General features: G+C 45.8%; 7 protein-coding genes across 7 annotated transcripts, besides 3 other annotated features; 3 read left to right on the forward strand and 4 right to left on the reverse strand.

Moving 5' to 3' along the window:
• Positions 1 to 1,298: 1,298 nt before the first annotated feature.
• TSTA_040860 (conserved serine-rich protein) lies at positions 1,299 to 4,105 on the forward strand (the record flags this gene model as incomplete). The annotated part of the gene is made up of 2 exons (XM_002484515.1): positions 1,299 to 1,543; positions 1,607 to 4,105. The coding sequence occupies 2 exons, from the start codon at positions 1,299 to 1,301 to the stop codon at positions 3,975 to 3,977; spliced, it is 2,616 nt and encodes an 871-aa protein (XP_002484560.1). The 3' UTR covers positions 3,978 to 4,105.
• A 165-nt stretch (positions 4,106 to 4,270) lies between these two features.
• On the reverse strand, positions 4,271 to 5,859 carry TSTA_040870 (branched-chain amino acid aminotransferase). Its single transcript, XM_002484516.1, has 3 exons — positions 5,676 to 5,859; positions 5,567 to 5,599; positions 4,271 to 5,498 (listed from the first exon to the last, which is right to left on the reverse strand). The coding sequence occupies exons 1-3, from the start codon at positions 5,713 to 5,715 to the stop codon at positions 4,423 to 4,425; spliced, it is 1,149 nt and encodes a 382-aa protein (XP_002484561.1). The 5' UTR covers positions 5,716 to 5,859; the 3' UTR covers positions 4,271 to 4,422.
• A 966-nt stretch (positions 5,860 to 6,825) lies between these two features.
• Positions 6,826 to 7,387, reverse strand: TSTA_040880 (uncharacterized protein; the record flags this gene model as incomplete). The annotated part of the gene is made up of 2 exons (XM_002484517.1): positions 6,826 to 7,046; positions 7,292 to 7,387. Coding segments are annotated over 2 exons (317 nt in total), but the record flags the coding sequence as incomplete, so codon positions are not given.
• Positions 7,212 to 7,775: a mobile genetic element.
• Positions 7,776 to 8,320: 545 nt separating this feature from the next.
• Positions 8,321 to 8,342: a sequence feature (AT_rich).
• A 271-nt stretch (positions 8,343 to 8,613) lies between these two features.
• On the reverse strand, positions 8,614 to 10,094 carry TSTA_040890 (uncharacterized protein; the record flags this gene model as incomplete). Its single annotated transcript, XM_002484518.1, has 2 exons — positions 8,614 to 9,903; positions 9,957 to 10,094. The coding sequence occupies 2 exons, from the start codon at positions 10,092 to 10,094 to the stop codon at positions 8,614 to 8,616; spliced, it is 1,428 nt and encodes a 475-aa protein (XP_002484563.1).
• Positions 10,095 to 12,611: 2,517 nt separating this feature from the next.
• Positions 12,612 to 14,116, forward strand: TSTA_040900 (uncharacterized protein; the record flags this gene model as incomplete). Its single annotated transcript, XM_002484519.1, has 4 exons — positions 12,612 to 12,884; positions 12,938 to 13,104; positions 13,185 to 13,601; positions 13,690 to 14,116. The coding sequence occupies 4 exons, from the start codon at positions 12,612 to 12,614 to the stop codon at positions 14,114 to 14,116; spliced, it is 1,284 nt and encodes a 427-aa protein (XP_002484564.1).
• Positions 14,117 to 14,850: 734 nt separating this feature from the next.
• On the reverse strand, positions 14,851 to 15,331 carry TSTA_040910 (uncharacterized protein; the record flags this gene model as incomplete). The annotated part of the gene is made up of 2 exons (XM_002484520.1): positions 14,851 to 15,271; positions 15,300 to 15,331. The coding sequence occupies 2 exons, from the start codon at positions 15,329 to 15,331 to the stop codon at positions 14,851 to 14,853; spliced, it is 453 nt and encodes a 150-aa protein (XP_002484565.1).
• Positions 14,860 to 15,288: a mobile genetic element.
• Positions 15,332 to 18,260: 2,929 nt separating the features above from the next.
• On the forward strand, positions 18,261 to 20,616 carry TSTA_040920 (uncharacterized protein; the record flags this gene model as incomplete). Its single annotated transcript, XM_002484521.1, has 3 exons — positions 18,261 to 19,482; positions 19,544 to 19,918; positions 19,979 to 20,616. The coding sequence occupies 3 exons, from the start codon at positions 18,261 to 18,263 to the stop codon at positions 20,614 to 20,616; spliced, it is 2,235 nt and encodes a 744-aa protein (XP_002484566.1).
• Positions 20,617 to 21,041: the final 425 nt, after the last annotated feature.

Genomic DNA, 21,041 nt, shown 5'->3' on the forward strand with positions numbered 1-21,041 from the left:
GATGTGGCCGTCATAAACTGTCGAGCTGTGTCCGATAATGGAATGACCGGCTGGCTTCAAAAATGGGAAAACTTGATGCGGCATATTGCCATTGGCGGAAAGGGGCAACGACAGGGACTGAGCGGCACAGCGAGCTGACTTCGATTTGGAACGTTCAACTTGGGTAACACTGCGATACTATTTGCCCCGGTTGGAGAAAGGAAACGCAATCAGGCACAGAGGCGGAGCAAAACGATGGGACTTCCATTCAACATGGAGATCGGAAAAGAACGAAGGTCTAGAAAGCGAACATCACCGAATGAACCACGAGTGAGGCATTTATGCCATTGGTCTTGTCTCTCCTTAGTGCAATGTCGCTGTCAGCTTGACTATCCGACAGCGCAACCACGGCACGCGAAATCGACATAACTAGTGCGAAACATGATGTAGCAGTGGTGGCTGTGCCCAGGAGTGTGAGGAGATGCGTAAGCAGGAATCAACATTGTAAGCCCGCTGGGAGAGTGTGTCAGCGTCACTATCTCTTGAGAGGCGTATCTCTTGAGAGGCGAATCGCATGAGCCGATACCTTGAAGGTCAACCAGAACAAGTGAAATCAAGTAAAGAGAATATAGATTCTGAAAAAGCTTCAAAAAATAGAAAGTATAAACATATTCAGTTAAGGGAAGTAGAATCAGGCAGACCGTATCAGCTCCATCGCCAACTCATCCGGACGGGGCGAAAGAAACTGGGCAGTGGGTACGACGCGAGACGAGGGTGCAACAGCAATTTCCGATCAGAAATAGGAGTGAGGGCCGCGCTTGAAAGAAAGCGCAACTATGCGAGAGACAGAGGGAAAATGAAGAAGTGGAAAGGCCGAACATTAGAACGGCGAGGGAATGGGCTTTTTTATATTTGACAGGCGGCCGGGCGGTGATGACCATACGACGTATTCGGGAACTAGTCTGGAACAGGTAAAACTAACTGGATCGGGCAATTCACAGGTTCTCCCTTTACGAACGATAAGGATAAAGATGGCGATAAGCCGATAACAGGGTGGTCCGAGCTTTTCTTCCATTTGGCAGGTGCGAACTTCAACTTCTTTCCAGAAAAACAAAAAATGTCACTCCCCAACAATTCTCTCCTCTTTCTCTCACCTCGATTGCGCCTCGTTTGTACATATCTTTCCCTTAAGTCTCCAGTCGCCTCTTAATCTCACCTCCTACACCTCTCTCTTTCTTCGCATTTACAAAAAGAACACGACTCACTTCCACCACACATACTTCTCCGTAACCTCACTACGGCATGACTGTCACTTCACTATGGTTTTCCTGCGCTTGACCGTGAAGGTCCTCCCTCGAGACCGAGTTCTCGAAGACGTAGGCTCGTCCACGGCCCCCAATCCCATCAGCAATGGTGACAAGGAGAGCGTCACTGCTGTGAAAGGAGCTGCGCTAGAAAAAGTCATTATTTTTCAACTTCCTGTTCGTGACCCAGACTCAATTACATTGGGGGCTTTAGCGGGTTTGATCCAAGAGAAATGGAAACTTCTACGACCAAACGCTGGGTAAGTATCATTCCACTCGAGCAGATTGGCATTGTGGAACCGCGTCTGACGACCTTTGAAAAGGCCTCTAGACATCAAAAAGATCCTCGACAGCGAAAAGCCCGAAGAAAACCTTACTATTGATCTCACCGTCGCAGACGTATTCGTACAACATGGGAAGGCGGCTTTGGACGGACAAGACCAGCATGGGACTGTGCTCGTGATTCAAAAACCCACTACGCAGCCCACATTCGAACGTGAAGGCTCGGTTGTTCAGGATTGGGCCGCAGCAGCAGCTGAGAGTTCTACATCATTCAGACAACAGATTCAGTACTCGCGTCGTCCGCAGCCCAGCATCATGACCATCTACGAAGAGGAGCCTCTTAAGAACTCGGTTAAGGAGTCAGTCGAGCATGATGGGATTGATGTTGATGTTGAACGTGGCCAAACAAGGAGCACCCAGGAGAACCAGAGTACCCAGAATGGGGTCAAAAACATGCAGATTGACGTTCACGATCATCAGAGCGAGGCTGAACCAAACAAGAGTGGCCTTGGACAAGATGGCCCTAAAAGTCCTCCAACCTCTCATAATGAGTTTCTTCCCGCCGCCTCGGTCAACCCTGTGGAGCGCGAAGAGTCTGCAAAACCCAGTATTCGTGACTTCTCTCATGTTAGCCGCTCTCAGAATGATCATCCCCACTACGTCCCCGTCAATATTGTTGAGCGCGCAAAGTCAGCAGACAACAATCATCGTGAGCCATCGCCTGTTAGCACCTTGTCGAACTCTGAGGGCGGGAATGTCGAAGGATCTCCGCCACGTGAACGCCAGCCAAGCGAAGAGCTGGGTATATCCGCTCCAGATCCGAGGCCGCCTTCACCGTTGAGGAATGAGCGAAGACTTGAAGTTGTCGAAACGCCTATTAAAAACTCTCTCAGACACGAGACAGTTGTCGATGGTGTTCAAGCAGTCGAAAATGAAGAACAACTGCCTTCGACCATGGATATCGTCGCTACTCAATCATTCAGCGAGGATGGCCGTCCCGACTTAGGAGATATGGGGAATGGACGCGTTGCGGCATCCGACGATTATATTATGACAGAGTCTTTTTCCTCTATCGATTCGCCGCTAGAGCCGTCTGAGGAACAACAACATCGCCCCACTTTTGAAACTAAAGTGGTCCGTGATTCTACAGCGAAGCGAAAGCCCATGAGTCTCAATGAGCCGTCACAATTGGAGCTGACGACGGTGCCCTCCACGCCACCTTCTCGCAAACTAGCCCCGGCGGAGAGCATGAATTCTCCTTCTGGAGTAGGATCCGTACGAGCTTTGCGAATATTTTCTAGTCCACCTAAACCTCTCGAATTTCCTGAAGTCACTAAGAATCGACCACATGGCAGCATGGGTTTAGGAATCACCGGTAGCCCAAGCGCACCTTGCCGGCCATCATTACCTGCGTATACTTCAGAGTCTGGCAATGCACATTCTCAGCGTTCATGTATACGGCCAGCATTGCGCAAGGTTGATAGTGGTCAGCTTAGAAGGCATTCAGCATCACTTGATGATGGTGAAAACGGGAGTCCACCGCCAAGCAAGAAGCGACGGAAAGTCAGAGCGTCTATCGAATCTGCTGCCCCAACGTCGACACCCAACAAGGTAAACTGTTCATCGGAAATGCAAAAAGAAGCTCTTGACATGAGACAGGAGAAGTTGGATAAAAAGAATAGTGCTACTTTGCGCGCCCCCAAATCACAATCGACGGAAAGTGTTGCTAATCAAAAAGGTTCTGGGAGGTCTTCTGGAGCAAACTTGGCGAAAGATTCTTTCAAACAGAGCCCCCCTGCAGAAGATTTGGCGACATCAACATTCAGGGAGTCCCTGGAAAGAGCCTTGGCAAGGAAGCAGCGTCGCACGACAAAGTCTTCCAAGATACAGTCGACGCAACATAGTGCTCGGGTCAAGGCTCCCGAAGCAAGAAAGTCCAAGGGCAAGGACACAGTCAAAAACCAGAAACCTCCTGCAGTTACTGAAAGTGACTCGAGTAGTGAATCTGACAATGTTGATGCAGAGCTCTTCGGTAATGCCCCAAAACCAGAGGCAAAGCGGGAATCAATCCGGAACTCTCAGCCTAGTGCCTGGGTGCCGACGAACAATGGGTTTCCTTCTACCTTAGATGAGGTCCGCGAAGCACGTCGGCGCAATTGGGGACCCGAATATGCATCGTCGAAAGCACCAAAAGTTGCGCCCACTAAAGACACGAGCGCTGGAAAGACGACTTTTAGGAAGAAAAACACAGTTACATCCAATCCCAAAAAAGACATGTACGAAATGACATCTAGCGAGAATGAGCGCGATCAGGAAAGCAGCTCTGAAGACGATAATGGTGGCATCCTGCCAAATGGCAAGGCTCGAGGTATGCAGTCACTCAGATCCAAGGTGCAGCCTGTGAAAAGCTAGAGTGGAACACCCTTTCTCTCTTGTACCTTAGCATGGATTATTGCTATGCTGTCATGAAAGTGTTGACTTCTAGGGCTGACGCAAGATATGTGAACTAGCAATCGGGGAAATTTGTATGATATGTTGATTGCTTTTGTCATATTCGATGATTTCTGTGCCAAATCGACTGCTACGAGCACTAGTATCCAGTCAAGCTCATTGACATTTCAGGTGGGCTGCTAGCGAATAAACTTGTTCGTGGATGTATGTATCTCGATGAAGGAACTGTGCTTAATAAAGATTTCGTAGAAATCGCAGACAGAAGATACCACTTTTTGCCTATTTCCTACATTGTAAATGAGACGAGATACTAGAAAGAGTAGATAAGGACCACAAGGGATTTAGACCTTGTGACAGCTTTTGGCATTACAATAGCGTTCGACCAAATGGCATTAGACAAATGTGATCATGGAATATTCACCCCGTCAGCATCTCGCCCAGCACCAGCACCCTCAACAAATCCCTTGGGAGGTTCCGTTACTACAAAGTTCCAGCTAAATTTATCCTCCACTGTCCCGTTTTGAATCCCCTTAAGCATCTTCAACAGCTTCGAGCAGACCTCGCCACCACTTTCGTCGCTCCCCACATTGTAACTGAATTTGTCATTTCGTGATTTCATGGTTATCGATTTGATAGGCACCAATGCAGCCGCAGTTCCTGCCGCAAACACCTCATCGAATTCCTTCAATTCCTCATATGGAATTCGACGTTTCTCGACTTTATATCCAAGAGCCTTTGAGGCAAGCTCGTAGACAGATGAAGCGGTGACGGAGTCAATGACATTCTTGCTATCGGGGACAACAATCGTCACGTCATTTTTGGTGGTGGGGTTCTTGCGAACGCCGATAAATGCTGAGGTTGAGAATTCGTCAATCTCTGAGCGCGTTTTGCTGTCAAGATGTAACGTGATTCCATATTTCTCGGCGTATGCACGTTGCGAGTGTCGCAGAACAGGGGCGTAGTTCCCACCGACTTTGGCAGATCCGGTACCTTCGGGTGCGGAGCGGTCGAAGTCCTCTAAGATCAGGGCATCCACAGCATGTACACCGTGATACACACCGGTTGGCATCACAAACACGACGAAGGTATATTCGTCCGGTGGGTTGAGGCCTAACTGAGCACCGGATCCGAAAATCAAAGGACGGATATACATGGCCGCTCCAGTTTCGTGTGGAGGTACAAACTCGGCATTTGCAGCAACAGCCAGATTCACGCATTTTATGAAATGCTCCTCTGGGACACGTGGGATGGAGACAAAATCGGCAGAATGTTGCATGCGAACTGCATTACGGTTCGGTCTGAAGATTGTGACTTTCTTGTTGCCAGGAGAGCGGAAGGCTTTCATCCCTTCGTAGGCTTGTTGGCCATAGTTCAGACCTGGCGCCATGCCGTGGATTTGGAGGTGGGGGGACGCGACGAATTTGGGTTCGGACCAGGTGCCGCCGCCGGAGTAGCTGAAGTGCGATTCGATATGGCCATTGACTGGATATAGTCTTAGAAATAGGTCTGAAGGAGTCTCTATTCTGTCATATGAGAGATGCTCTTCATACCTTCACGAACTTTGAAGCCGACATTGTTCCAGTCTAAGATGCACACAAAACATTAGTCATGGAGTATTGATTGACAGATATGTCTTGTAAGATTCGGCCAATTGCTCACCAATGGTATCAACGGGTGGTGGAGGGAATGGTGTAGTCATTGTTGTCTGTTAAAAAAGACAGAAGGACAGAGAGGTGAAAAAGGCGAATGAAATGATTCCTCGCGGCAACCGAGGAGTGAGTATTCGAGTAGTGAGTCGTGAAGCACTTCTTGGGTTTAATGAAGGTCTGAATTCAACAAGACATAGAAGACAGCTGAGCAGACAATGATTTCCCCGCGAACTTTGAGAACCAATGACGCCGATATCGGACCCACTTGCACATTCAGCTAGGGACCCGATGACTCAGCAAATGCTAGGCGGTGAGCGAGCTGTCTCCTCTTTCTTCAGCCAGCAGAGTTGTATGATAGGCTAACCCTGCTAGCTCAAGGGGTAAGACGTGAATAAGCATGAATAATTAGTACATACACGGTCTAATTGATGACAGAGCATATTTAAATCTCTCATTGTGTTCGCTGTTTGCTCTAGTTATTCTTCTCGGTTTACGTGATGGAGTGGCTATCCGTAACATATGTGTTTGTTGGTCTTCGGCTTGATATATATGCTGAAATGTGTAACTGTGCTGGAATAGGAGCCGGCTACATGTCTTTCGATTAGCCCATAACAGTATCACATATGAAGTCTGTTGATACACTCTTGGCTTGACGAAACGTATGTGTCGGAACTTACACGTAATACTCCGTACCGCTTCACCAAAAAGGACGCCCTTCAAGGGATTCTGTTAGAAATAGGGTCGGTTATCAACCGCTAGATCAAGCACGTTAGCCGGAAATGACTCGCGGAGGCCAAGCTCTGTTCCAACAAGTAGATTCTCTAACAACTAGCCAGCAACTGTACTTTGTACATAGTTCAACTCTCTCCTGGAACACGACCCGCTAAATGCTTTGGAATAGCGTGTTCCAGTTGGCTACCTAAGCAGCGCCGTCCCGGCGCTGCCACGCTGTAAACTATCTACATAGATTTGCTAGGCGTTGTCTCACAGAATCCCTTTAAGGGCGTCCTTTTTAGTGAAATGGTATTACGTTTAAGTTCCGACAGCCCGCGACCTCAGTGAGGGTGCGCGTCACATAAGTGGAATTGTCACATAAATGGAATTTTGTATGGAAATAGCTAAGAACATTACACATTACACATTATCCTCAACAACACGAATTAATCTTTGATCAGACGATCGAGGGTAAACGGGTCAACCATATTCCTCCACTCGTCGTAATCAAGGGCCGCCTCGTCACTTGCTGAGAGCGGGGGAGGCATTGATCCCAGCGGCGCATTTTGTAGCTCTTTGAGCCTCTTCTTTTCAGCCCTCAATTCCTCCTTCGTAGCACGCTTTTTAATGGCTCGATTCGCATCCTTTACAGTGAGGACCCCTCCATCTTGGCGTTTAGATTTTTTTAGCGGATTTGCGTTGGTTGAGCGTTGTAAGGTGATTAATTTGCTCCTGTTGTTATTCCATGATAACTGCATAAGGCTTCGATCAAAAATCTTTTTTAGGCTTCTCCGGATCCCTGGGATCACATTATTAAGCTCGCCTAATTAAGCGTCAATCTTAGTAACTTAATGCTTTTGTGGAGTTTGTAAGCGGTGGTTGGTGGAGAAAATGAAACATTAGTAGGCGAACTTGTGATATTTTGCTCCATTTGAGCTTCAAATTTTGCTTGTAAGGGATCAACAACAATATCTGGATTGAAGGGCCAAAGCCCACGGTTACTAAATCCTATACGGATTACTCGTGAAGTAAGAACTTCAGCACGTACGCGAGCAATATTGGCCAAAAAGTCGATTTCTCGTAAAAGTAGCCGCCGAGATGAGCCTGCTCGTTTATAGCCCTCGTGTGAACGTGTTTATAGTGCAAAAATGGCATCCCATCTAAGGGCTGTAAAATATGAGTTGTATGAGGCGTACAAGCAACTAATATGATCTTTTATTTCTTCGCAATAACTGAGGAACTCCTTTGTGAGGTGAGCCGTATGATTGTCCATAATAAGAAGCCGATGGTTATTCCCAGCTCGTTCTTGTGTATGTCCGTTGAAATGTTTGAGCCAATCGTATGCAATCTGATGATGTGAGAATCCTTTATTGCTTACTGTAACTATCCAGTCATCTTCTTGGAGATATTTGAAACCAGCTCTCCAATATGACCTTTCCGGTAAAAATAAACAATGGGGGAATCGCTTTTGGCTTTTATGGAGAAATATTACCCATGACCGCTGATTGGCCAGCTAATTTGAGCTAACCGGTGCAATAAGAATTCTGCCCACAGCCATGAAATGTTGGCAGCTATGGAACCGACGTCTACCTTCACCTCAACCGATTATCATTTAGTTCTGAGCCTCTCCATTGACAATCACCAGTCACGAGGAATGATCGTGCACGATTCACATCATTTAACCGCTTACACCCATTTTATCCCGAGCCTGACGTCAAACATACAACAACAGACTCGACGACGACAACGAAACCTTCTCGCGAAGAATTCGTCGCACGATCATCATCCCAAGGATTGACGCTTATGAATGCACAAGCTTTACGGCAAAGACTCGAAATTAGAGAGGTTTCGGAACGAAAACAGGTTGTAGATGTAGAATCCACGCTGCACAGTGATAATCAGGACTCTGGTTGATATCATGTCAATCAACCCTGACATCTCTTTATTTAAATTATATTTTTTTGGTTGGGAAAAGCAATTGGATGAGCCTGATAATATCCTGATTATTTTTTCTTGCTATTATTACAAGGTGTACATTAGGACCTGATTAATAGGTCCATTTATATGCTTCTTATAAGTATGCATGAAAATACCTTAGTATGAACATATGAGGTTATTCTCGTCCACAAGTATCCACCTAGATATATGACCAGTTGCGTATCGTATCTCTTGCTTTCGACTTTTGTTAGGATAGTCCCGCCATCCTCGAAAAGAAACCAGGCTGATCAGCCTAGCTATGCCGTAGCTTTTCTCCTCAGCGAAGAATAAAAAGCACGCTCAACATCATCCCTTCGGAAGCCAGGGACTCGGCCCAGTATGATCACACCATTAACTACCTCTGCATTATTGGTAAGCATAAACTGGAAAAGTGAGAGAGATATGGTCTGACACATACTTGTAAAGAAAGATTCTACATCCAAGGTGTGGGTGGGTGGAGGACAAATATTCCGCCCCGAGCGTAGCTGCATTATATCATATGTCTGGTATGGTATATCATTGTTCCCTGGGATCGACACTGGAGGGAACAGACAGCTCTGATTCAAATCTACACCACGGGCTCGAAGATATCCCTCAATATCATTGCAATCGAAATACTCACCCCCGAGGTCGAAGAGTTTGAGTAGCCTTCGAGCGTCTTCACCAGGGTCGTCAGATTCAACGCTTGTAATAATAGGCAAGGTACCTAGCACCCTCCTCGGCAACCGCATATTTGAAGGATATATCTGCCTTCCTGAGTCGTCCGTCCGAGGGTAGTGCGTCCCCGCACCGCCAACACAATAGAAAGGGAGACTAGGGAGCTCAAGCGCATCCTGAGCTCCTCCGGTAACCAGTCTATGAAAGTAAGGGTACATCTTCTTCTTATCCCGCATGCAGGGAACGAGTCTGAAGACGCGGTAAGTGGCTGATGGAGAGGCGGAAGGGTCGATGAATAGACGAAACGCGTATTCTAGACAGTATCGGTGTAGCTTTCTGACGAATGTATGTTCTTGAAAGCTGTAAGTTATGTGATGAATGCCGCTGAAAGGTCTTTCGAGCTCATTGATGACAGTCAGTGCTCTGTCCTGGGTCTCCTGAGCGATGGATTGTGGGTCAGAAGCGGTCTCACTTGGAGAGCAGTGGACTCTAGCACTATAAAGTTCTTTCGAATTTTCAATAAGCACGACGGCCGAGGATTGGTTCAGGGCTCGATGTCTAGGAGCCGCCAATACCTCACACAAATCACGATCCCTGCTAGTCATAACAGCAGCTGGAATGGTATTTTCCTTCAACCCCTCCTTCTCCGCCGACTGGGACGATTCGGACGTGTCCAGAACCGTTCGCAGCTCCTCAATAAGTATATGAAGACTCGGATGGCTAACGTCCAACCCTAACAGGTAGGCTAGTCTGTAGAAATTGGAAAATGCACCTCTGGCTCTTTCCAGTTGTGCTTCTACCTCTGACAGCCGGGACACTGCATCTTCAAATGCTAATTTCTGCTTAAGCCGGTGCTTTTGCTGGGCTCGTCGTACCTGGTCTCTCCGATCCTGAATTTAATGTTAACATGGACGTGAAGTGTAGATGCAAGATTTTGTCTCACCTTGGACAACACTGCTACACCGGGAGCATCAATCCTAGGCCTTCCGGAGGCCCTGCGACTATGCCGGGGGCTGCCGAGTCTGCTCTTCGACGTCTTTAGTTGTAGATTGGTGGGCAAAGATTCTGTTGTATCGACCATTTCGATTTTGGCATGACTTGGAAAGTAGCCTGGTGAAGTCTCGGTCTTCAAAGAAGAGCTTGTATTAACTCCGTTAACGTCTGGATGTGGTGCGAACTCGAGAATAGAGTTGAGAAGGAGACTGGGAATGATTGCAAAATTTGAGAGTCATTCTCCTGTTAAGTTCCATGATATTATAATCAATTGCAGCGGGCCTCGGTATCTCATTAAGCGTTGGGTCCAGATCCGGTACCGGTATTAGGGTTTGTCGGCCCCAACAAATCGATATTACTTTTAGAATTGGGAATTGTTCCATGCTCTCATAATCTTATCCTTTGGACAAGTCTGAGGATACTCGGAATTAAAGCTTTCAGCCATGATGTTCATGATTGGCTTAGCCGAGAAAATAACCTGAAGAATGTGAAAATAAATAAATTATGTTGATTTGATTGTCCCACTGGCTCATTTATGAACTGCTTCTGTTTCGGCGTCTTTCTGGTGTTAATAGCTTGTCAGTCGGTTATCAGGCCCGGATTCCGTCATCATGTCTGATTAAGAGCGATACCATCAAGTCACGAAACTAATCTTTGCCTCGGTACTAACGCTTGTTGCTCTTGCTCCTAATGTCCTTGATGCAGATTCAAAAGTCGACCAGCCCCTCAACCCAGGTAAATTTAAGACAGACTACGTTCACGCGCTTTCTCGCGCCTCTTTGATGGAATCATCTTGCAAGAACAAGACAAAGACACCATGTCTACTCTCAGAGATCAATTAGCAGTTGAGCACATCAGCCCTGGCTGCTATCGTTCTGTTCTCCCTCCCACTCGAATGGGAGATTGAGCTTCATTCGCCTTCGGCGGAAATACGCTCGGCGTTGCAGTCAACGCGGCATATCAGACAGTTAAACCGTCTCATCATCTCTACTCTATCTGTGGTCATTTTGTCCACGCCACAGATACAGGCCGCCAGCTAATCTGTGAAGTTGAAAGTCTCAAGGACACTCGGTCATTCCAGACACGCTACATAAGGGTGTTCCAGGAGATTAATAATGGAGTTCGGCAGTTGTGTCTAATTGCTTCTGCGGACTTTCATATTCTAGAACCCAGATCCATGGTGGTCTACTCCACGTCTCCTTGAAGTAGGAACTTACATGGTACGGAGAGCAGCAGCGATGGGAAATTTGGTCTGGCACTCAATGCCAAACCGATCGAGAGCGGACTCTATAGTCACGTTGAGCGGCTCGTTGATATAAAGCCCATAGCGATTACCGCAAACACAGGGATGGAATTTGGCAGCCAGGACAGCACCTCAGGCCCGTCCTCCGCTTCTTCAAAGATCTCTGCAGAACATTTCAAAATTTAGGCGACCTTTAATACCGAAGCAGAACGGATCTCAGCTTTCACGTTTTACATGGACAAAGGACTGGCTTATATTCCCGCTAGTCATAGCGGATATTCACTTACGGACGCGAGTGCTTGCACGAGTTTGGATTTCTCGCCTCGCTTGTTTACCCATGAGGTCGATCTTCGCGATTGCCATGTTATGGAATCAAGGACTGCTATTGCAGGAAATGCTAGAGCCTTCAGTGAAGGTCGTGTGTGGGATGGGAAGGGCCTATTGTTGGCGAGTATGACGCAACAGACGCTTCTTCGTCCAAGGAAGGGGTTTAGTCCTCGGATTTGATAACAACAATGACAACAATAATAAGAAGTGAAGGTATTCACATGTAAATATCGTGTTGGGCACCTCACTTTTTGTTTTATCTCCATCAGGAGCGTGAAGCTCACAGGACTGGCCTTCATCTCCTTGCTATCCCTTTACTGAGCTTTGAAAGTAAATCTTAGCAAACACGTGGCGAGAACCAGATGACTTCCGAGGTTGCATTCGGAAAACAAATTAAATTGTCCAAAAAGACTAGTTTTATATTTCGTATTGGTGTAGGTCTTCAAAGTCATGCAGCACCTGGAATATACAAAATCTAGCTAATATAATATAATCATATCAGCTTCCTCTTGAACCAACGTTGAATCTACCGTACTACTGACTTTCCGGAAGAGCAATATCTATTCATATTTGCAGTCTACATTGGTACCATTTAGCGTCTTCCTCTGGCACCTGCTTTGCAATGAGATAGACACATACCGAGATATTCCCAACCTTGTACGCAAAACACTACAGCACTGTGCGGCCATTTGAACGGAAAAAAGAATGATATTTTGAGGTCTTTTTCAGATATATATTTTAAGTGAGTAGGATTTTGGCGAGTAACCTCGAGGACCTCATCAATCAATTTACCTCAGTGCTCCTGTCGTGATTGATTATAATATCATCGGCATCAACCTCAAAGGTTACCTCGGAAAAATCAATCCACGGATGTAAATCAGCACCCAACAAATTCAACCACTAATTATCCCATCCCCATCTATTTTCTTGTTGGGATGTCGCTACATTGAGATTCGTTCTTAAATAGCCTTGACCACCTCCTAAAATAAAAAGTGACCGGATAATTCTCTGAGATATAGCGACGGACAAATTCGAATGACTGCTGGCAGGATGCTTGACAACACTGGCCCCTTTCACACCCTATACAACAACACCCACCTGATTATTGCTCTGGCCCTTACCATCTATTTAGCCCTGGTTAGACGGCATCGCTACCGCCGTATGATAGAGATTGGGCGCCCTTTCACCGATGGGAAGAGAGAATTATCAAGCATGACGACCAAAGAAGCGCATGCAATTATGGCTCAGTTACAGGAACTTGAATTTCCATATGCTTTTGCTAAGGCTCGTCAGATAGCTTTATTAAAGGTATGACAAGTAACCCTTTAGGACCAGATTAAGCTTATGAGTCTCAAAAACAGGCAGGTGGTATCCCAACCATGTCCAAGCTTTTCGCAGCCACAGGTCAGAACAATAGGCGTAACGCGGGGAAGCGCGCTGTTGACACGGAAATCCTCTTGCGAGAGGCACAGTCAAAGTCTCGAGATTCTGATCGCTATGCAACAGCCGTGGCGCGAATGAATTATCTGTATGTTGGATACCCTTGCGGTCGTATTGCTTTCTTTGAAGGAAGAATGATAGCGTTTACTGACTCGTGGTGCCTACTAGCCATGCCCGTTACCGACGGGCAAATAAAATAACCAATAATGATCTCCTCCATACCTTGGGGGACGGTCTCGCGGAGATCCTAAACGTAATTGAGAGAGAAGAATGGCGGGAACTTACCGATGTTGAGAAATGTGCCATTGGTATCTTCCACAAAAACCTAGGTGAAGACATGGGAATACCGTTTGATCAACTTCCGTCAAAAGCAGAAGGATGGAAAGATGGCCTGCACTTCGCGATGGAATTGAGGAAGTGGACTATATCTTATGAAGAGGAAGTCGCACGGCCGACCGCAACGAACGATCAATACGTTAGGGTCTACATCGATTCGGCAATTTCAGCACTACCCAGTTTCTTAAGAACAATTGTACGACAGATGTTGAGTGCTGACTTGGACAAGATCATGAGAACGAGTCTCTGGTAAGCTCTCAATTTCCTGAATGATTTCAAAGGGATGCTTCTGGCCTTCACTCTTATCGTGAGCTCACGTATATTGCTATGATCCTAGTATTGAATCCCCCAATCCTATCCTCATTATGGTACTGGGCCTCGTCCGATACTTTCGAAGGCTATTTCTTCGATATCTTGCCCTTCCGCGGCCCCCCTTCCTAGCCGTCAAGCTAGTACACGAAATGCCAAATCCTGGAACGAATTTATACAACTTCGAGCGGAAGAGCCTGCAACCATGGTATATCCGACCTACTTTCTGGTCGAAATGGGGACCTGGGGCATTGTTGGTCAAAATACTAGGAGGCAAGGTGCCAGGATCTCGCGGAGACCGGTATGAACCACAAGGATACAACTTGATGACTATCGGACCGGAACCACAGAAAGGGAAAGGAATGGAAGAGATGAGGTCAGATATGGATATTATCAGGACGAGAGGCGTAGCTACATGTCCATTCTCTCAGGCCAAATCCGGTAACCTGAAGTGATTTCCATTTGTACTACGCCGCCAACCGATCTAAAGATGCATTATGAAGGAAAGAAGAAATCTAGGTTTTTTGAACAAATAAGGCTGGTGAAAATTCGAGGAGAAAACCATACTACGGGGTATTGCAGCCAGCACTTATACCGTGATGAATGCAATCTACTTTTATCTTATTAACTGGTTTATCGCATCATCTTGTTCGTCCACTTCAAATTATCAACAATAAAATTTGATAAATTTTTGCATTAATTAACTCGAGCATCAATAGTAAAACCGGTAGAGGACTATTGGGCTCATATTGACTATTTCATGTTTTTTTTTTCTAATAAGGTAATACTTCCGTAACTTGGTAAAAATCCTCACTTACTCTTCTCCTACCACTTGTGGTGTAGCAAATGATAGATGCGATGCCCATGACCCTGTGTCCCTTATTCTTTTTGCACGTATCTTAGAACTTAAACTGTAACAAAACCTAAGACTGGCTGAGTTCTACTCAGTGAGCCAACCTGGCGATAGGTGAGCACTAAAACAGAGAGGGACCGTGTTAAGGACTGACCCCAATATCGATAGTTGTCGGATAAGCTGGGTCCTTGACGGCTTGTCCTGGGGTGGTTTACGTGCGTATGATTCCGCACTGTTTACGTTGAGTAGTAAAGATAGGGCAAGAAGTTATGACTAACAAGAATGTATGTGTGTGTCTGTCTGTCTTTTTCTGAGTACATCAGGTCAAAGCTGGGTTTATATAGACATTTTGGCGGTGTAATGCGTTTCTAGTTGGATTCTTAGACGGTCAAACCATGCTTCTATGACACCTGGATCCTCAGCAAGATAGCAATCCGGATCGATAGTCTTTTTGTATTCCTTAGGCAGTCTTTTGAAGAATCGGTAGACCCAACGATCCCCGAGTCGAGGAGGGGGATCCGCGTTAGGATGCATATTTTGGAGCACTTTTTCTGTGTAGTTTTTGATCACCCAGATGGTTGGGGGGACACCTCTATCATCTAGATCTTCAAGCCATATAATTACTACGCGTTCTTGATCATCCGACAATCGCTTGTGCGCTGGTCGTCGGTTTAGTTGAGAAGCACTCCCTTGTACGCGTCGCCAGAGTCGCTCGTAAGGAACGTCAAATTCTCGCGCCAACTCTGCGATTTTTTTGCTTCGGATTTTTGCTATATGACTCTAACGCTTTCTGAATCTTTGATTCCTCGGACGGCATTTTGGTGGTGTTTTGGGGGTTTGTAATGCTTTGGGGAGACTTAGAAAATGGATTTTCCGTTTATGTGACAATTCCACTTATGTGACAAGCACCCTCACGCGCAGCGTGAGGTCGCGGGCTTGGCCGCACGGGTATTTGCGATTCTCGCGAACCGTACCATAGTCCGACTTCCGTATTCTGCTATAACGGACGCACTATAGTGGGATGATGATGACTTGATTGGTCTCTTTCTAGGTCTCCGGTTGGGAGATTTGCACAGGTGTCGACTTTTGGTGATATCACTTCTATGGAGGCTTGTATATAAAAACAGATTCAAGATTCCTAGATAGAGGTTTAGGGAGAGTGCCGGAAAATAGACCTAGTTCCATATACGTATACATATTGTTAAGTGCTTGCCTTCGCTTAGTCATCGCTCTAGTAAACCAACGTTCCGACAACTAATAATGTCACGTGACGTCTGCTATGATAGTCACGTGATTTTGGTTCTATGTTGGAAATAAAATCACGTGACTAGCAGGATACAGATGTCGAACTACGGAACGGTTCGCAAATACCTCAAAAATACCTAATTCCCTTTAAGGGCGTCCTTTTTGGTGAAATGGTATTACGTTTTAGTTCCGACATTCTAACAGTATGTTTCTTTCACGCCGTCGTCCCACACATGTCTATAAACACAGGTCAATACATTATGGTACATTTGTAAGTCGCAACACTGACCATAGTGCTCTCTCCACAAAGCATAATTTTCTATTTACGTACATACCTAAGTAGCCATGCCCTTCTGTGATTGGTAAGAGATGACGAGCCGCAAAAATGCGGGTACATATTAGGTGCTGACGGCCCTACGAGACACACATCCATCATCAAAAGTTCAGATCGCCAACTAGGCCTGTTTCGAATCGATCGACGACGAGTTTGGGGCCGAAATATCATCATAAAGTACTTGTTTTCTATTTATATATCAAGTACGTTCGTGTCTCTTTTGTTCTCGAGGACATACAAAAGACGCAAGTCTTGGAGGTCGCTGATCCCAACAGAGAGAAAGTTGATTCAATTTTTCATAGGCTGCTAAGATTACCGCGCACGATATTTGTACTTTGGCACGATGGAAATACCAACAGCCACGAAATGAATACGAGCTACAGAACGTCATAGATCAACTCTTTGCACAAAAACTGAAAAATCTACCTAGGTAAGAGTGTCGTGTTGGAAGAAAAATTGATGGGTATAAAAGACTGCTTGATACCCTAGGCATTGCAAAATTTTCGAACTATCTTATCTTCTCATCATATCTGTTACGAAGATTCATCTCTAAAGTTCCCTATATTTGTCCAGGCAATCGAATCACATTTATTTCTGGCGCGGCCAAAGTTTCACAAAATGAAAATTTCAATTTTTGCTTTTGCGTCCATCTTGTCCCTTTCTCAAGCTTACACCCTTATCATCTATTCTAGCACGGACTGCTCGGGAGACGGTACAGACTTTAGGTATTTTCTTGATCTTTAATATATTTGCAATGGTCTACTAATCATCTGCTCTCCAGTCATGAGGACTTCCAAGGCGATCAAGGTACTGTTGGTGACTGCATGACTATTGGCTTCGAAGCCCACAGCATCTATTTCACATCTGATACCGACACCGAACAACAATTCAGTGGATGGGCTGGCGCCGAATATTGTGTTGCGACAGAGAAAGGACAAAATGAGGCTGATGTTACTGTTTATACTGGCCAACCAGCAGATCAATCATGCACTGACCTGGATAATGGTATCCTGAATGGAGGCCGGGGAGTGGGAGGGTTCTTAGTGGGTGTTGTGGGCTAAGGAATTATTGGTAGTTCTATATCACCTTCATCGGATATGTTGTCTACCTAGGCGTAATCTTCTGCATCGACTGTCTGGGAAGAGTAGGTCTCCGGTAATTGGGCTAGACTAAGCCTTATTACGATACATTAGAGACTGGACATGTTTTGTGTAAAGGGAAGCATCGAATGAATACTACCTTATTTTTCCAGAAAGACATGATACGTAGTCTCGTATGCCAGGCATTTTTCCCATTACGGTAATCTTTTCCTAATTTGGTAATCTTCGTCCTGGAGGCTTTGGACATCCACTACGGAGGACGAAGGACGATGCTGCTGAGAGAGATACATTAGTGGAAGCACTAAAAACTGTGTAAAAATCGAGATGACATTACATGGACTAACTCTCCTGGTTTCTTACATCAGGTTATAGCGTGGTATGTGATTAGGTAGGTATCTTATCTTTCATTGTGATACTATAAGTTTCTCTCTTCAAGTGTCATGCTGCTCTCTCCTCCAATTTTCTTTCAAAGTGCTTTCAGAAAAATCGCTCAGTGTTTTTTATTCTGGTAAAGGATAATACGAGTCCTTTTCGATCAGCTCTGGAGACAAAAAGGTGACGAAGCTTACCAGATGCAATAAATGCGATGACCAAATCCCAGTTGTATCTGCACAAAATGTCTTGATGCGACCAGTGTCACGAAATCTCATCCCAAGGAAAACCTCGGCATTAGCCATAATGCTGAGTTCATATGCTTTTTTTAGAAGTGTATTTCCACGCCGGATCCGCTGTTGTCTCTTATGCTTCGTTTGCAACGGTGCATAGTAGGTCTGTACAGGTCTGTACTCGTTACCGACTTAGCCCAGGAATTGTCCCCTCCAATGTGTACTTCTATTTCCTTTAACCACACTTTACCCAGAATCACGAACTGAAAATTGTAGGCGGTTGTCTTTTTGACATGTCCAGCTTTTCACGTGATATTTTCAGCTGAAGCCATCACTATGTCAATTGACTAAAATACCCATGTAAATTAACAGAGGTAGAACCAACGTGGGGCTGAAACACGAGAAAACGCGTATACCTGGGCGACTAACCAAAACATCTCAGAAAACGCCAAAAGACTTACAATGGCGGAACATCTATTTTTCCCTGAAAAGCCTCAAAATCCTCTTCGGATAGAATATAAAGGTCCGCTATACGATGGAGGCGAGTGGGATGAATACCCGACTCGCCATGGATGGAAAAACGAGAAGGGTGACATAGAATGGATTGGTTTCTCGTTAGAACACGACAAGGAGGTTGAGTGTTGGCTTTATTTTGGAATGCTATTTTACGTGTTTGGAGAAAAGCTGAACCAGGTTGATTTTCTTCTTTCCGAAGAAAGTGAAGATAATTTGGAAGGGCCGGAGCAGTTCTTGACTACTACTCATCTACGTGATTATGTGGATAATGTACAGGAGTGGAAGAATAAAAGATACGGTGAACGAGCCGTGACAATCGTGGAAAAGGTCTGTAAAGAGCTGGAGACATTCAAGGACACTCTTCGGGATGAGATGAAACTAGCAATACGCTTGATTTGTCAGGCCCTCTGGAATACTTCTGTTAAACGAGACGGACCCCGGACTCAACCCAGGCACGTTTCGAAGTGGCTACTAAGTGACACCTATGAGACTGTTCGAATGATCAAGAGCGAATGGTGTCCATGGGAAGTAATGAAATCGCGTTTCACGGGCTGCCATGTTGATACTATAGCGTATCTGCTTCAGCTTAATCGCAGAAAACCGACGTGGGATAATAGGACGCATGTTGCATGTAAGCTGACGGAATGCGTGGCACATAATATTGATGAAAGTAATTATTTGATGAGGCACGTTACAGAAGGATGTGGATGCGATCATATACAGGCGGATGTTGAACAGTTGCATACCGTTCTAAAGGATGGAGGCATCCCTCTTGTCAAAATCACACCCCTGGCTGGCGAGGAGGAAGATGCAGGATTCAAGGTTGAGATTGTTCGCAAACGAACCGGGAGACAATACGTGGCGATCTCGCATGTGTGGTCCGATGGAATGGGAAATCCCAATGGTAACTCGCTCCCTAATTGTCAGGTGCGACTTCTCTACGAGCAGGCGAGGCGTCTCGTGACAGATAAGGAATACATCCCACGACAAGTCGGCGATCCCTTGGAGCACATTGAAACCGGTGTGTCTCGACTGACTCATTTTGCTTTCAGTCAGGCTCGTGGTAAGGATAAGTCAGTACTGGTGTGGATTGATACGTTGTGTATCCCGCATCAACGGGACGTGCGAAGTTTGGCAATTCAGCGGATTCGCCAGGTCTATCTCGACGGTATGGTTATTGACCTCTCTCAAGGTTCTAGAGTATAAGAAAAGCTCATCTACGATATCAGCATATCGAGTGCTAATCCTTGACTCCGAAATGCGGCAAGTCGAATCTAACTCTATCTCGCGGACCCAGCTTCTGATACGAGTCGTATTTTGCTCAGGCTGGATGCGCCGCCTATGGACCCTTCAAGAAGGCCTTGCGGCCAAATACTGTCTTTATATGCTATTTTCCGACAAGCCAATCAATATATCCACCATCGCCGACGAGATTCTCACCAAAATTGACAAGAACAAATTACCGATCTTGCAAGAAAGAGTCGCATATCACGCGATGTCGGTCTGGTTCATGTTTTTCAAGGAATCGATCGATTACGCATCGAAATTTCTACGGACATTAGAGGTTATTGGAAGCCCGTTTGCGGAACCAGTTTTTGACAAGGGTCACCTATTGTCCGCGAATTGATACAACGTGGGCACACGCACTGCGACTAAACCCGGAGATCGTCCGATCATCTTGGCTGGTGTGTTGAATCTGGACGTCAAACCGATCTTAGACGCCAAGGGCGGTCCCGGAGAGCGAATGCGTGTCTTTTACAGAATGTTAGACGAGTTTCCGTGCGGCATCTTGTTTGAGGAAGAGCCACGTTTTGAAGATGACGGGATGCGATGGGCAGTGAAAGTGTGTCAGTTTTCCGGTATGCCCCATGTTTTGGGGAGCACATCAGGCGAAATCACTCCCAGAGGCCTGCAGGTATCAACTTTGTCTTCTTGGTTATTTCCATCTGTGGTGGCGTTGAATATAAGCAGTGAGGATTTTCAGTCCACTTCCGGTGATTGGCTTATGCAGCATAACCTGAAAGATGTAACCAGGGCCGATGCTTGCACATTGCATTTCAAAAATTCGGTCAAGTTGATGCCGGACAAGATATATGGGGTTATCTTGGAGCGTGAGGAATCGTATACTGGACAGTCTTGTACCTTTGCCTTGGTGGAATATCAATCCACAGAAGCAGACAATGTTCACTATGCCCGGTACGTGGGCGTGGGCACCGCGCGGCGTGTTTTGGTTTGGGGTCTTTTGCCTCGCGATGGATACCTGCTACCGTTTGGCTTTAAGGGCGTTGAAAAACGGGTTTGAGTAGTTGGCTAGCCTAGATGTCATGCAAGCCAAAGCGAATCAAAGTCGAAAGTTTGAGATGCCTTGCAATTTCTCCTGATTGTCGTCCAACGCTCTTTGGTCGCGTCAGATAAAGTGAACCCTTTAATTTACTTCAATTTGACTGTTAGAACTTTTGGTACTGCTACGTAGCATATCTACATGTGACTCTGTTAGTGATAGTGCAGAAGGAGTCCGTACAACACCTTTCTTAGTAAAATTCGACAGGACCTAGGGAGTACAATTGTGGCGTTGGCGATTAGCATAATTTCATGGCCATCATCAGAAATACCTTTGACCAATTAATTATCGGGCCAGCTGTCGGATTGGTGGGTTAACTCCAGTCCAATCCTGAAAAATTGTTTACAAGGATGGTAAAATAAGAAGTAACTAGCGATTGTGTATGT

This window comes from Talaromyces stipitatus, genomic scaffold (assembly GCF_000003125.1).
Source record: "Talaromyces stipitatus ATCC 10500 scf_1105507295515 genomic scaffold, whole genome shotgun sequence".
Lineage (NCBI taxonomy): Eukaryota > Fungi > Ascomycota > Eurotiomycetes > Eurotiales > Trichocomaceae > Talaromyces > Talaromyces stipitatus.

What these genes read in the sequence shown, in the direction of transcription:
- TSTA_040870 (XM_002484516.1), bottom strand. Translation starts at nt 5,715, where the DNA reads ATGACTACACCATTCCCTCCACCACCCGTTGATACCATTG. An exon ending in ACCACCCGTTGATACCATTG is followed by an intron (nt 5,600 to 5,675) that starts GTGAGCAATTGG and finishes TGTGCATCTTAG; the next exon opens with ACTGGAACAATGTCGGCTTC. An exon ending in CGGCTTCAAAGTTCGTGAAG is followed by an intron (nt 5,499 to 5,566) that starts GTATGAAGAGCA and finishes GACTATATCCAG; the next exon opens with TCAATGGCCATATCGAATCG.